This window comes from Canis lupus, chromosome 21, assembly GCF_048164855.1.
Source record: "Canis lupus baileyi chromosome 21, mCanLup2.hap1, whole genome shotgun sequence".
Classification (NCBI taxonomy): domain Eukaryota; kingdom Metazoa; phylum Chordata; class Mammalia; order Carnivora; family Canidae; genus Canis; species Canis lupus.
In genome coordinates this window covers 3,013,185-3,028,378 of record NC_132858.1, presented here as the reverse complement: position 1 = coordinate 3,028,378, position 15,194 = coordinate 3,013,185, and the positions used below count along the sequence as shown (strand labels likewise).

Genomic DNA, 15,194 nt, shown 5'->3' with positions numbered 1-15,194 from the left:
TGTGATGGAACACATTTTTTGTTCTGGGATGGGACCAGTGTTCTCTACATCTAGCTGGTTTCTGGTTAGGAGATTGGAGTGTGATGAATGGGCAAGGTTGGGAGCATCTGTTTACCTGGACCTCTGGGGGTACCACTCTGGGGAGGGAAGCCCCCCCCCAACTCCCTTTCAGCTGCTCGTTGGGCTATGGCGCCACCTAGCGACCAAAGCATACCAAGGTGACACGGATCTGCCACCTGAGGAAGAGGCTCTGGTTCCCACTCAGTTCCTACTCCCACCTTTCCCACACCTCAGTTTGTAATCCCTACAGGGCAACCACTTGAGTCATTTGGCAAAAAAATTACAAGAACAGGACAATGTATAACCACACCCGACTGGCTTGTTTTATTGGAGAAGGGCATGTGGAGTTAACAACGTGAGGACAATTGGGACCTGAGGTCGGGGAAGAACAGCACCCCCTCCCCATACATGCCCACTGCCCCAAATAAAAAATAACCAACTATGGGAGAGCAGCTGAGACAGTGACTGAAGTTGGGGAAGGGAACAGGGAACCCAGGGGATGGTGGAAGAGACCATGCGTGTGCTGGGAGGGCCCAGAGGCAGCGGCGGTGCGAGTAACATGAGTACGAGTCTCTTGTGTCTTCCACATAGGTCTATATAAATATATAGAGAGAAGTTGTTCACTTTCCCTTGCTCTCCCCTCTGCTCCGCGCGGCTTGCCGCGGTCCCAGCTCCTCTTTCCACATGAGGGCGAAGGGAAGGGGATGATGAGCAAGTCATCACCGAATTGCAATCAGACCCACATCCATCAGCTTCTGGATCTTCTGTGCTATTACAGGATTCTTTAAGTGTCTTAAAAAAAAAAAAAAGCAAAGTTTTTAGTTATTAGATTTAAACCTAAAAATTTTTTTTTTTTTCTCCTAAAAAGGTCTTACTGGCTCTCAGAGCAGCCCCAATGCAGACTCCTCAAGCCCCATGGAAGGCACCAACAGGAGTCCTGGCAAAGAATGCTCTGTGAAGGCCCTGGCCTGCGGGCAGAACATGGCTGGCTCCACATGAACCCGCCGACACAGCCCAAGTCTGAGGCTGCTCTCCCAGCAAAGCTGCTCTTCCCACCAGATCACTCAAGCCAACCCAGTTAGCAGCGACAGAGCCATCCCAGCTAACCACCTGCAGCCAGCCTTTATAACTGCAAGCAGGCAATACACAGTAACCACTCCCCTTAGACGGGTCACATGGCCACCAAGCTCAGGCTCCCTGCTCGCCTCCACCTTTTCCATCTCCCCCAACTCCACTTACTCGCTGAGTGCCTGAGGGTCCTTCTGCATCTGCTCCAGGATAAGCCGCATGGCAGGGTCACTCATTATCTGCTGCACCTCAGGGTCAGCCATGGCCCGTCGCTTCACATCTTCGGGGCTATCGTGGCGGTTGTACTGGGCCATCATACAGCGCTGGTAACCGTCTGCCGCTTCCTGAGTCCCAGCAAAGCCCAAAAGGGAGGGTGTTAGCACTAACCAGTTCACTGCTTCTGCAGCTCTGAGATATCAGGGGTAACCAGAAGCAAGGAGACAAAGAAACAGGCAAGAGGGAGAAACCAGCAAAACAACACCAAAAGGACCCAAGGGACAATGGAGGTAGGGGAGAGACCCCCTGGAGACCAGAAGGAGCCCTACCTTACAGTTGGAGTCCAGATCTAACGCCTTCTGGTAGACATCCATGGCTTTCGTGTAGTCCTTCATTGCCTCCAGGGCAGCTGCTTTCCGGGTGTACCCCTTGACTGCAGGGATGTGGGGAAGGGGAGGCGTTAGTAGAACATGGCTCTGAAGGATGCTGCTGCCACCTTTCCGTGGGAACCCCAACACCTGTCTCGCCTGCTGACACTAGCTAAATGCTACAGGCCCCCAGATACAAGGAGGCAAGCATGTCCTCTCCCCCCTCCACCTCTGGGCCAGTGTCAAGGGACAAGGAGATGCCATGGAGAAGTACTTACTGAAGGCTGGCTCTAGCTGGATACATTCCTCACAGTCCTGGGAAGGAAAGAAAAAAAAATGCGGCTCATTCCTTCAGATGAGCTACCTGGAGGCAGGCTGGTCATTTGGAATCACTGATCTAATGCTTTGGCCACACCCATGACAGCATTCTTGTGTCCAGAGCGTCTGTTAACCCAGGCATCTGGGCTGTTTCACAGAAGGCCCAGCCAAGGATGACAGAAGAACAAGTCAAGCAAAACCACGAGGGTTGACAACTCCAGACTATGGAGCACCCTAAGGAAGACAAGTGGCCTGGACTTTTCAAAGAGCTAAGATTATGGAAGAACCCACAAAAGGTAGGGAAACCTCTAGTTTGAGAAACTGAAGAGGACCTGCCAACCAAATGAAATGCACAGGCCCTGATCCTAACAGCTTTAAAATGTATTTCTGGATATGTGGGGAAATTTTATTTTATTTTATTTTGTGGGAATTTTTTTTTTTTTTTAAGAAGAGTGGTTTATTTTTTTATTTTTTATTTTTTTAAAGATTTTATTTATTCATTCATGAGAGACAGAGAGAGAGAGAGGCAGAGATACAGGCAGAGGGAGAAGCAGGCTCCATGCACCGGGAGCCCGACGTGGGATTCGATCCCGGGTCTCCAGGATCGCGCCCTGGGCCAAAGGCAGGCGCTAAACCACTGCGCCACCCAGGGATCCCTGTGGGGAAATTTTTGAAGAGACCCACAGTATGTGGCCTTGCAACCTTCATTCCACTATTATCAAACGCTAATGACTCCTAAAGCGCACTCAAGAGCTCTGACACAGAGCGCCAAACATTCCCCTCTTTTCACAAAGGGTGTGGCAACCCCCACCCCCACCCCCAGTGTGCCTATCACTCAAAGCACTGGAGGGCACATAGGTGTTCTGGATTTGAAGTGCCTATTAAATGAAAAATTCTGGGGAAAAAAATGCTATTATGCACTATAGTTTCACAACCAGGTCCACTTCCAACTATTCCAGCAAAAACCTAGACCACAAATGGTTCAGTTCACTGCTGCCCTCCGTGGAGCTCGGGAAGTACTGGTCTATCTCCCAGGTGACCGCCAATGCTATTCACTTGGCAAATTGACTAGTTTTCTTTATTTTTTATTTATTTTTTTTAATTTTTAATGAAGTTCAATTTGCCAACATATAGCATAACACCCAGTGCTCATCCCGCCAAGTGCCCCCCATAGTGCCCATCACCCAGTCACCCCAACCCCCCACCCACCTCCCCTTCCACTACCCCTTGTTTGTAACCCAGAGTTAGGTATCTCTCATGTTTCGTCACCTTCACTGATATTTTCACTCATCCTCTCTCCTTTCCCTTTATTCCCTTTCACTAATTTTTATATTCCCCAAATGAATGAGACCATATGTTTGTCTTTTTCCGATTGACTTATTTCACTCAGCATAACACCCTCCAGTTCCATCCACGTCGAAGCAAATGGTGGGTATTTGTCGTTTCTTTCTTTCCTTTTCTTTTTTCTTTTTTCCTTCCTTCCCTTTCCCCTTCCCTCCTTCCTTTCCTTCCTTCCTTTTTTTGTATTTGTTGTTTCGAATGGCTGAGTAAACTGACTGGTCTTGATGTCTCTAAGCCAGACATAAACCCAGAAAACAATGGCATCAATAACAAAAACTATTGGGGCACCTAGGGGCTCAGTGGCTCAGGTAGTGATCCGGGAGTCCTGAAGTGAGTGCCACCATTCTCCCTCTGCCTGTGTCTCTCTCGTGAATAAAGCGAATAAAACAACTACTATGTCGGATTCAAGTACTTGCGTCTCTACAGGTCACATTTGGTCACCTTCCCATAAGGTGGCCTGGACTTGGAACATTTTAAAAATCCAGAAAATGGTTTAATTTATTTTTAAGATTTTACTTATTCATGAGGGAGACAGAGACCAAGAGAGAAGCAGGCTCCATGCAGGGAGCCCGATGTGGGACTCGATCCCGATCCCGATCCTGGGTCTCCAGGATCATACCCTGGGCTGAAGGCAGTGCTAAACCGCTGAGCCACCGGGGATGAGCCCAGAAAATGGTTTAAACATCACCAACAGAGGTATCCAACAGCTTGTGTTCAAGACAGCAATGGGGACAAACTACTCTCTCATCATGGGGTTGACAGACTCACATGTGGCCACACTCACAGCACACCTGCTAACTGACCTAATCAAAAAGCGAGGGCAGATGACAAAGCCGCTGTGGAGAACAATATTGCAATAAATTAAATAAATAAACAAACAAACAAACAAACAAACAAACACTGAACGACTCCCGACACAGCCCTTCACCTACAAGAACAAAGCAGGGACTGAAGGTGCCTGGGTAGTTCAGTGGTTAAGCATCTGCCTCAGCTCAAGTCATAATCCTGAGGTCCTGGTATTGAGTCTCCATATCAGGCTCCCCCCAGGGAGCCTGCTTCTCCCTCTGCCTGTGTTTCTCATAAATAAATAAATCTAAGAAAGAAAACAAGCAAGCAAGCAAGCAGGGACTCCCAACAGATGCTGCATGCCCCTGTCCAATACCCAGGCTACTGAGGCAATACCCCAGTAGCCACAAGGTGGAAACTACCCAGTGCCATCTGATGATGGATGGATGATGGTGTGTACTTGTGACCCAACAGCACTCAGCCTTCAAAAGATGACACGGATGCCTGCTACGGCACCCCAGAAGACACAGTGCCCAATGAAATAAGCCTAACACGAAAGAACACTGGATGGCCCCACTTATAGGAAGTCCCTAGAGGAGTCAGTGTCACAAAGACATGGGAGAATGGTGGCCATAGGGAAGAGGGAATGGGAGTTAGTGTTTAAAGGGTGCAGTTTCAGGGCTCCTAGGTGGCTTAGTTGGTTGAGTGCTTTTGGCTTGGATCATGATCCTGGGGTCCTGGGATTGAACCCTACCATCAGGTTCCTTGCTCAGCAGTGGGGGGGGGGGGGGGGGGAGGGTCTGCTTCTCCCTCTCTTCCCTACTTGTGTTTTAATAAATAAGTACAATCTTTAAAAAAAAAAAACAAAAAAAAAAACAATGCAGTTTGGTAAGATGAAAAGGTTCTGGAGGTGGACAGCGATGAGGGTTGCATAGTGTGAATACACTGGATACCACTGAACTGTACACTTAAAAGGTTAAAAAGCAAGGGAGAGGGCAGCCCAGGTGGCTCACTGGTTTAGCGCCGCCTTCAGCCCGGGGTGTGATCCTGGAGACCTGGGATCAAGTCCCGCATCAGGCTCCCTGCATGGAGCCTGCTTCTCCCTCTGCCTGTGTCTCTGCCTCTCTCATGAATAAATAAATAAAATCTTAAAAAAAAAAAAAAAAAAAAGCAACGGAGAGAGAAAACTAACAGGAAGGAAAAAGAATCTATCATCAGAAAAAGTAGGAAAGAATCCATTTTTCTTTCTTTTGAAGATTTGTGAGAGAACGCCTCTCCGCTGAGCAGGGAGCCCAATGTGGGACTCGATCCTAGGACCCTGGGATTATAACCCAAGCCAAAGGCAGATGCTTAACTGAGCCAACCCAGGCGCCCCAAAGATCCACTTTTCCAATCTTCCAACCACTAACAACTTGATGGGCCGGGTCTAAGCAGACATTCCTGTATTTACAAAACTCACATGTTCATGCACCATTACCTTGACTCTAAGATCAAAATAGTAACATCAAACCGATGTCAATGAAAACGTGAAGAGAAAAAACACATTCCTCACATACAGGTTAATGACAATAGTGGCTGCTCCACATTCCCAGACCTGCCCACCTTGAGCGCCAGCTGAAACTCCAGGAGTTTGGTGTAGCAGGCAGCTCGATTGCTGTACAATTTGGCATCTTTTGGATTCCGTTTGATGGCTTCTGTATAATGCTTCATGGCCTGGGGATAGTCCCCTGGATAAGGAATAAAACTGTTTTAGAAAGCAAAAGGCCACCCTCCCCACAGGGCACATCCAGCCCGCAGACAGCCAAGGAAGAAGACAGGTCTGTTCCACTCTTACCAAAGGCTCCACCCACCTGAGCTGGAACATACCTTTCTGAAAACATTCATTGCCTTTGTTCTTCTCCTCCAAGGCCAGATCTGGGTTTATGTAAGCCAGCCGCTCTTGCTCCTTCAGAATTTTCTCTGCCTAAGAAAAAACAATTCTTCAGATTATTATTTAAACAGTCATAAATGGGCAGCCTGATGGCTCAGTGGTTTAGTGCCACCTTCAGCCTAGGCGTTGATCCTGGAGACCCAGGATCGAGTCCCACGTCGGGCTCCCTGCATGGAACCTGCTGCTCCCTCTGCCTGTGTCTCTGCCTCTCTCTCTTTCTCTCTCTCTCTCATGAATAAATAAATAAAATCTCAAAAAAAATAAAAAATAAAAAAATAAACACTCATGAACATGTCACTGAAAAAAGCCATGGGCTGATTCTGATTTTCAAGAAGTACCGTGCATGCAGCTCTCAATCTCAGAGTTCTGAATTCAAGCCCAAGCCTCACAATGGGTGTAGACAGTACTTAAAAACAGAAACAAACCACATTCCTTATCAAGGTATACTGTGGGGTACCTGAGTGGCTCACTGGTTAAGCATCCAACTCTTGGTTTTGGCTCAGGTCATCTCAGGGTTGTGAGACTGAGCCTGTGTTGGGCTCCATACTAGGAGTAAAGCCTGCTTAAGATCCTTTCCCTCTTTCATGTGTCAATAACACAATTAGCTTTCTCACCAATCTTGGGGTGCCTGGGTGGCTCAGCTGGTGAAGCATCTGACTTGCTCAGGTCATGATCTCAGGGTCCTGGGATGAGCCCAAGTCGGGCTCTCTGCTCAGTGGGGAAGTCTGCTTCTCCCTCTCCCCTTCTCCCCACTTGTGCATATGCAACCATTCAAATAAAATTTTAAAGAAAAAAATTCCTGACCAAACTTGTCAATAAAATCAGCCCCCTCCATAATTTATAACAGGCAAAACACACACCACTTTAGTTGTATAAAGCAAAAAAAATTAAGTCACAGTAAGAACAATAACATTCTGCATTCACTGACCCCCCTACTGAAGTTAAGATCTGAGCTGACATAAAAGTACACAGGGTAGCCCGAGTGGTTCAGCGGTTTAGCGGCGCCTTCAGCCCAGGGCCTGATCCTGGAAACCTGGGATCGAGTCCCACGTCAGGCTCCCTGCATGGAGCCTGCTTCTCCCTCTGCCTGGGTCTCTGCCTCTCTTTCTCTGTGTCTCTCATGAATAAATAAATAAAATCTTAAAAAAAAAAAAAGTACACAGACAACCTAGGATTATTCCTTATCTGTTCTCAATGGACAAGGATGTTACATAAAATGATCAAAAACACTACGTAAAACCATTTAAGATTCATTATTAATTACAACTCTAAGATAAAGTTAACAACGAAACACCCCCATTTCTCCGTACCCACCTGTTGGCATTTCTTGAGCACATCTGGGGTCCGGTGCTCTGCCAAAGACTTGTTATAGAAATGGATGGCATCCTTGTACTTTTCTTCCTTGAAGTAGGAGTTGCCAATTCGAGCATAAGCTCTGACAGAAACAAGTGAAAAAAGAATTTGCTAAGTGTGGAGCAGGCACAAGGTCATCTCCTGCAGAGAAATGACGTCAACAGCTAGGAACAAGGCCCCCCCTCACTGCTGGGACACTACGCCCTCCAAACACCTTTTGTCTCGATGCCTGCAGCCTCCTCTCCAGCCCACAGTTAACAGAGCAGGTCGTGTGGCCAGCAACCCTCCTCCCCATGCAGGGAAATTTAAGTCTCGGACATCGACCCCTCCACACCACTCGAAGTACAGCCGAAGGTCGCGCGTACTTGGCAATCTGTCGATAGTCTTCTCGGTTTTCTCGCCCCACTTCGATGGCCTTCTCACAAAGCTCCCGGCATTTACTGTAGTCACCCTTCTCGAAGTACACGGCTGCCAGGCAGGATGATTGAGGAAGAGTCAGCCTCTGTCATTCCCCAGGACCCCCTGACAACACACTTACCCCTTGGCCTGGGCCTCACCTGCTTGATTAGTCATGTAAGTCATGTTGGTGGGGTCCAGGTCCTTGGCTCGGTCATAGTGCTTCAAGGCTGTGTCAAAGTCTTTCTTCTTGTAGGCTTCGTTCCCCAGCTCTTTCTCTTTCAGCGCCTAGACAAGGTACAGGAAGGGCACTGAGCAAATCTAACCCAGATGGCAAAGAAAGCGAGCTTGCAACCCATCACAGGGACCTTACAGCATGTATGACCAACAGGTCTATGGAAGCAAGGTCTCCACCTCTACCAGCCTTTTCCCAACCAGCCAGAGATTGAAAAGTGAAGGACTAGCTGTTGGAATGAAAAGTTAAAGTTTCATCTCCACCTCCTCTGAAACTCTCCCTTTTCCATCCACAGTCCTGGATTCCATCAGAGAGCAGAGAGCTGCTTCAGGGGAGAGGACATCTCTTCAGCTTGTGCCAGCCTCAAAAAGGATAGCAGTTCTGTGCCTTGTTTTACTGGGAGAGGCGGTGCCAAGTCAGTTTGTCACACAGCTACCCTGGGGCCTCTGCGGTCAGGGTACAGTAGCAGCAGAGGGGTGGTGGGAGCTTCGGAAGGGGCTGGCCCGGTGGCAGAAGTCTTCAGCACAGCTCGCTAACACCCACATCATAGGGCCTTTTCCCAGCTTAGAGACACCCTGAGCAACCAACGCTTACCCATCTGAAGGTGCTAAATACGGCAACAATCTGCTGTTCCCATTTATAAGAAGGGAAATAAAATCGTGTAACCACATGCCTCCTGCTCTGGAAGACAATGTTGCTAAGTGGACAATTTTCAACTACATACATCCAACCAGAAAACAGAAGCCTGAAGATGGGTGTGGACAATATCCCTCTGGACCCCGGCGAGGACAAGATCACATAATTTTACCAGCTTGCCCTGACCAACATCCATGCCGCAAGTCTGAGAATACACCATTCTTATTAAATCTCTTGGCAAGTCAACCTTTCAACATACTGACCATTCTCATTAACAACAACCACCGTGCACTCAAAAATCACAGCCGGCCTGACCCATGGCACTCCTGTCTGACAGGGGCTTCCTAACTAGGTTGCTTGGGAACATGTGACAATGAGGAAAAAAACGAGACCTGCTTCTTATTCTCTGGAAGATCTTCTTCCATTGGCTCTGGCTTGGTGTCCTTCTTGGGAGGAGGAGGTGGGGGAGGTGTTCCAACTTCCTCCTCCTCATCCATACTGCCCAGATCCACACCCAGCAGGACGCTCAGAGTAGTCATGATCCGGGGATCTTGCAGTTTCCTAGCATTGATAAAGAAAGAAAGTCACAGATATTCTTCCTCACAACCGATTTTAAGCTATTTACTGCTAAGTCTTAGATTACTATATTGAGAGCTTCTCTTCCACAGAGAAACTGCTAGATTCTGCACTATCCATGAGGTACCACTGGGGAATACCCCAGCCCTCGACAATCCACATAAATCGAGGTAAGAGAGGTCAGGGTTATTTCTTGAGGGCAGAAGACACACAGATGGATGAGTTAGAGGTGTACTCCATCTCATCTCAGGAACCACAGAGATTCAGGTAGCCACAGATACCAGTAGGACTTAAACACATCTTTACACCTGACACTCTTCTCAACCACAAGTGTCCTCGTCAATGTCCCAAGAGACAGCATCTGGTATGTATACAAAAGATAGTGTTGGTGCCAGATCAGAATTATAGTAGAGGAGCAAATAGTCATGGAGACTTAAAAATGAAAATTCTAAATTATTCTGATAACATGTCCCCCTTGACCCTTTCTTGAAATACAAATAAACTACAAACCAACAAACACCTACCGCTCATTAGAGAAAAAGCAAAGGCAGAAACATTGCTGTCTGATTGAGGGACACCCTCTTTCCCTATGCCCAGCCATAAAATGCCAGGAAGAAAGCACCATATTCTTGTCTATTTCCAGACACAAACCATGCTGCCTTGACTTACGTGCCCAAGTCAGATGGCTTGTTTCGTAGTTGCTCTATCAGCTCCCGGTAGGTAGGATCAGCGAGCAGTGTCCTTGTCCTGGGATCACTCTCCAATTTCTGGTACAGATTGGGCATGTTGAAAGGGTTCATGAATTTCCGTTCTGTTCCGAACAAAAAAAGCACGTGATCAGAAATCGGTTCCCTTGATTCCTGATGCATCTTTAGCCTTTAAGCCTGATATTTAGGCAGGAGAGCCTCAAAGTTAACCCCATTAAAAACAAAACAAAACCCCCCAAAAACACACCACCAACAGTGTATTGGCGCCTACCTGCCAACCGAGCCTCCATATTCTGTAAGCCCTCTTTGAGCTGAGGATTATTTGCTTCATGTTTTAAACCCTCTTCGTAGGTTCGCTTGGCTTCTTCAAATCGGTTTAAGAACTCAAGGGCTGCAGCCTTCCTCGAATAGCCCTTAAGCCAGCAAGAAAGAATAAAAAAAAAACAAATAAAGGACACCAGGAGTTAAGTCCAGAATATGAACTCCAAAGAACCTGTTTTACATTTCACAGGACAAAATGGGTATTCACGTGAGGACCAAAGAACAGGAAGAGGAGCACATGGTGCCAAGGATGAAGAATCCAGCCACAATTCAAAGATGCTTACCCTCCCCACCTCAGTTTATCTTATGACCCAGGGCTGTCCGTCAGCAGCCTTTCGTCTCTCAGCAGTACAAAGGAGAAGAGCGGTCTCAGTGACAGATGGGATCTCAGACTTGGCGACCTGTGCCATCAGTCTGAGGCAAAGACGCAGACAGGGAGAACGAATGGGCCAGCAACTACCTGTCTACAGGGATCGCAACCAGCCAGGTCAGGAGGGCCCTGTACTTAACAGCATTCTAGAAGGCATTTCTGTGAACTCTGAAGTCCCAGTGCATCCACAGCTTACCTTGCCCCAGTCGGGCTTTAAGTCCACGGTTTTGCAGCCATCCTCATAAGCCTTCTGGTAGTCCCCTTTCTTGGCGTAGGCTGCGGAGCGATTGCTATAGAGCACATGGTTCTGGGGATCTAACTTAATGGCCTCAGAGTAGCACTGCAGTGCGTCATCAATGTTGCCCGCACTCAGGGCCTTATTGCCCTTCTCTTTCAGCTCATTTACCTAAGAGGAAAAAAAAAGGTCAATGTAGTTTTTCCCCATAACACACTTGCTTAATCCCGACTTAAGGTGGTTATTGACAAAGTTACTTTATAAACCAAAAGAAAACACTCAATGTGTTCGTTTACCATCTCCCACATCTTTCAGAACCAACCAATAAATAATAAGGAACAAAGAAATAAAGCCTGACCCTTGGCTCTCCACTGTCTCCAGTGCGAATTAGAATTCTTGCCACTCTTTCCAAAGTCTCTACTTAGGGCTGATTAAGAACACACTCGTGAGTTCCTTTCGTGGAAAAACAAATTCATTTGCCATCAGAATGCCAAGAGGCCCAAACGATAAACCAAACACAGGCCGTTACTGCTCCTCACAGAAAAGGGAGTCATGAAAGAAGTGAATGGAGTGTGCACAGACACATGCTCCACAACCCACAGGCTTCACGACAGCTTCTCTGGGAGCATGGAGATGCTCACCCACGATCGGAGAAGAATCTATTTCCATTCATAATTGTGGTAATATGTCACAACGTGGTAGATTACTGTGCTCTTAATGAGTAAACGAGAGCTAGCCTCTGAAAATCAGTCTTTGTCACATTTAAGCATTCTCATATTATACAAGCTATGTAAGAAAATGAAACACTATTCGTGGTTTAATATCCCATCCTCTCAAATATTCAGACCACGGTCCTAATTCAAGGCTTCTTCCAACCTGGGAAGCCCTTCAAGAGAAAAAGGGCCACATCTCAAAAGCACACATTTGGTGAGATCAAGTATGTCATTCAAGTTACTAAATCATTCTGTCTTGAGTCTATCACCCAGCCATGATCCAGTACCTACCTACTCATGCAAGTGATTTTGGAACCCTGAGGCTTACCAATCGGGAACTTCCCTCCATTAACCAGAAATATTAGAGACACCTTAAAAAGGACAAAGTAAGAAAAGGCTGCCAAATGCAGCACAGGATAAACATCTTAGAACCCAGGAAAGGAGGGATGCCTGGGTGGCTCAGCATCTATCTGCCTTTGGTTCAGGTCATGATCCCAGCATCCTGGGACGGAGGCCCCACATAGTGCTCCCGAGTCTGCTTCCCCCTCTCCTCTTGCTGGTGTTCTCTTTCTCTGTCACATAAATAAATAAAAATCTTGGAGGGAAAAAAAAAGAACCCGGGAAAGAGACCACAAAGAAAAAAGTTAAAAACTCAACTAGTATCAAGACAGTTGAGAACAGCTCCATAAGGTTCTTCCCTATCCTACAAAACATCATTTTCCAAAGTGAGTACCGGCCCGCAGTCGGTCAGGAAGTCAAGTCTGGAGGTCATGATCAGCACTTTAAAACATCAAGTAGAAAAAAATAAAATAAAAAATAAAACATCAAGTAGAACAGAAAACACCAGCCCACAATGCACATTAATAGCGAACACTATCTTGCTAAATATCTCCCACGGTTCCAAGTCTGCATTAAGTCTAATGCAAAAAGTACGTTACCCCGGGATTCGAAAGGCACTAAAAAGAGAATATGGACACTCCAATCTGCCCAACTTGAATACTTCTGAAACCTGAAATACAGATCTGAGTTGAAAATGAAAACCAAAGGCAGAGTTGCATGATCAATGGGCTCAGGAGTAGGTTGGGACACACCTGGAGTTAAAATTCTAAGTTGCCTCCACACAAGGCAGGAGTGTGCAGCCCTGAGTTTAGTCATTCATTTACAGTCTACCTGCATACCCGCTCCATCTGCAATGGACAGCACCACTTTAAAAAGTTTTTTTCCCTATTTTGACAAGAGGCACAGAAACCCTTTGCTCCAATTTCCAAGTAACGAGTTTTTCACTCCAAAAATCTTTGTTTTGTCTTTACCATAGCCTACTTAGTCTTAGATACAATTTAATTATCCCAAGTGAGCAAAAAAAAAAAAAAAAAAAAAAACAAAAAACTATTCAGCCCTCCAATTCTACAACTTAAAAAAAAAAAAAAAAACTTACCCAAGAGGCTCCAGATTTGATTAAAGCAGCAATGGCTTTACCTGAGAAAAGTAACACTAGGGCTTTCTAAATCACATACACACAAAAAAAACAAGGAGCCATTTCCCCCTCCCAAGAACTGCTACACTTCAACGACAGCTTCGAATAGAACAAAATCTCTTCTGGCTGTTTACAACCTCCAGGCAGCGGAGGATAAAATGAAGCCGCTGAAGGCAACCACCAGCAGCAGCTACAAACGCGGTCCCCTAAAAATGCTGAGCCGAGACAAATAACTTACTTTTTGCTGCTTATCTACATAGCCTAGATTTTCTACAGAAACCAGTTCCTCCTTGTGTAACCAGAAACCAACCTTCCAGAAACATCAATCTTCGGTGACTCTCGAATCACAGACACTCAAGACAGAAAAAAGAAAAGAAAAGAAAAGAAAAGAAAAGAAAAGAAAAGAAAAAGAAAAAGAAAAAGAAAAAAAAAGAAAAAGAAAAGGGAGGGGCGGCACATACATCCGAGGACCTCGGCGGCACCATCCCTCTCTCCTGCATCAGGCAGAGCTGCCGGCCCGCCGCGCATCAAACCTTCCCTCAACGTCCTTCCGTGGGCAGAAAAGTAGTATTTCCCCCAACCGGTTACTTCCAGCGGATTCCCGTCCGCTCCCTGCGTTCTCCCAAGTTAACTGTGGCCAAGTCCCGCTGGCTTCTCTTCTCCGTCCCCAGTCCCCGCTGGTGCGGACCCCCCCCCCGCCTCTACCGAAGCCCCTCGCCCACCGTCAGCCCTCCCCGCGTTCCCCGCTGAGCTGAGAGCCACCCCCCGGGAGGCCTCCGGGGCCCAGCCACGGCCTCTCTTCCCGTCCGACTTAGGCCGAACCGTCGCCGGTCCCCCGGTCCTCCTCACCGAGCGGGCAGGCGACGGGCGCTGACTGGACCCGGCGCCCCCACAACTCGGCCTCACCACACTGCTCACCTCCCGCTCGGTGGGCCGCGGCCCTCACGTCCTCACGTCCTCCCCCCACCGCCGCTCCGGCCTCCCCGATCGGCGCCCGCCCCGCTCCTCCACCCGTGGCCGGGCCTCCGCCGGTGTCCGAGCTGCCCCCGGGCCTCGGCCCGCCCCTCCCCCTTCACCTGCTCCATAGCCCAGCCCGGAACCCCGTTGAATCGACTCCGACCGCTCAGCGTTCCCAACCGCACGCGCCGCCTTCTGGAACCTACTAGAAGCTGCCGGGACCCCTGGATCCCACCCCTTCCTCGCCTGCTCATTGGTTGAGCTCCCGGAGGGGGCTTTCAGTGCTTCCCTACTATTGGCTTGAAGTCTAGCCCATCATCCTTGCTCCTCTGTCATTGGGCAGTTGAGAGTAATCCCCTCAAGCCCTGCCTCCCTCGCGCCTCCGGATTGGACTCTTCCCGGTAAGCCCCGCCTGCCCAAAGCTCTATGATTGGAGGGAGGGGCGAACTTCTGCTACAGGGATTGGTCGCTTGGTCCGCCAATCGTGGCCCCGCTGGCCGCGCCCATTGGTCCCGTTCTTTCTGGAAATTTCCACCTCTCCCATTGGGCTGACGGGGTCCGTGAGGGCACCGCCTTCAGGTCAAAAAAGAATGTCGATTGGGCGGAGAGTCGCCGCGGCTTCGCGCTGATAGGTCTAAAAGGCCATCCTTCAAAGGCAGCGTGGAGTTTCGCCGCTGCGGTGGTTTATGGGAGTCCGAGAGAGCGGTCGCTTTCTGCAGCCGTAGCTGCGGTGCCCGCGAGCGTGGTGGCCCCGACGACCCACTCCGCCCCGAGTCGCAGCCGGTGGGGGGGGTGACTCTGGGTCGACCTCGAGAGAGCACCCTGGGAAGCCGGACGGCTGAGGGCGCGCAGGAGAGAAGCTGCTGTTCCCTCCCGGACCCGTGTGTGCTTCTTGGAACAAGGCAGCCGCATGCCAGGTCCGGAGAGGGCTTGGACTAGGGTCTCGGGGGCCGCGGGGTCCTGCTCTGTCCTACCGTCTGGGTCATGCCACCCCCGTGCCAGGCTGTGAGTGCCCACTCCTTGGCAAGCACTGGTCTCCATGGCTTCCTCTTCCAGGCCAGCTGTCCCTGATCCAGTCCCAGCGCTGCAACCCAAGTCACTGCATATCCACATCCCTTGCTTAAAACTCTTGGA

The 15,194-nt window shown here is 48.6% G+C and overlaps 1 protein-coding gene across 2 annotated transcripts; it reads right to left on the bottom strand.

The window, feature by feature from the left end:
* Positions 1-359: 359 nt before the first annotated feature.
* STIP1 (stress induced phosphoprotein 1) lies at positions 360-14,339 on the bottom strand. Of its 2 annotated transcripts, none has more exons than XM_072789651.1 (14): positions 14,180-14,339; positions 10,878-11,087; positions 10,262-10,403; positions 9,953-10,094; positions 9,100-9,268; positions 7,998-8,124; positions 7,806-7,908; positions 7,402-7,522; positions 6,024-6,120; positions 5,760-5,884; positions 1,991-2,027; positions 1,674-1,777; positions 1,300-1,472; positions 360-852 (listed from the first exon to the last, which is right to left on the bottom strand). In XM_072789651.1, the coding sequence occupies exons 1-14, from the start codon at positions 14,312-14,314 to the stop codon at positions 780-782; spliced, it is 1,758 nt and encodes a 585-aa protein (XP_072645752.1). In that variant the 5' UTR covers positions 14,315-14,339; the 3' UTR covers positions 360-779. The 2 variants fall into 2 exon arrangements, with proteins under 2 accessions (XP_072645752.1, XP_072645753.1); XM_072789652.1 differs by lacking the exon at positions 14,180-14,339 and adding an exon at positions 12,287-12,404.
* Between the last annotated feature and the right edge of the window lie 855 nt (positions 14,340-15,194).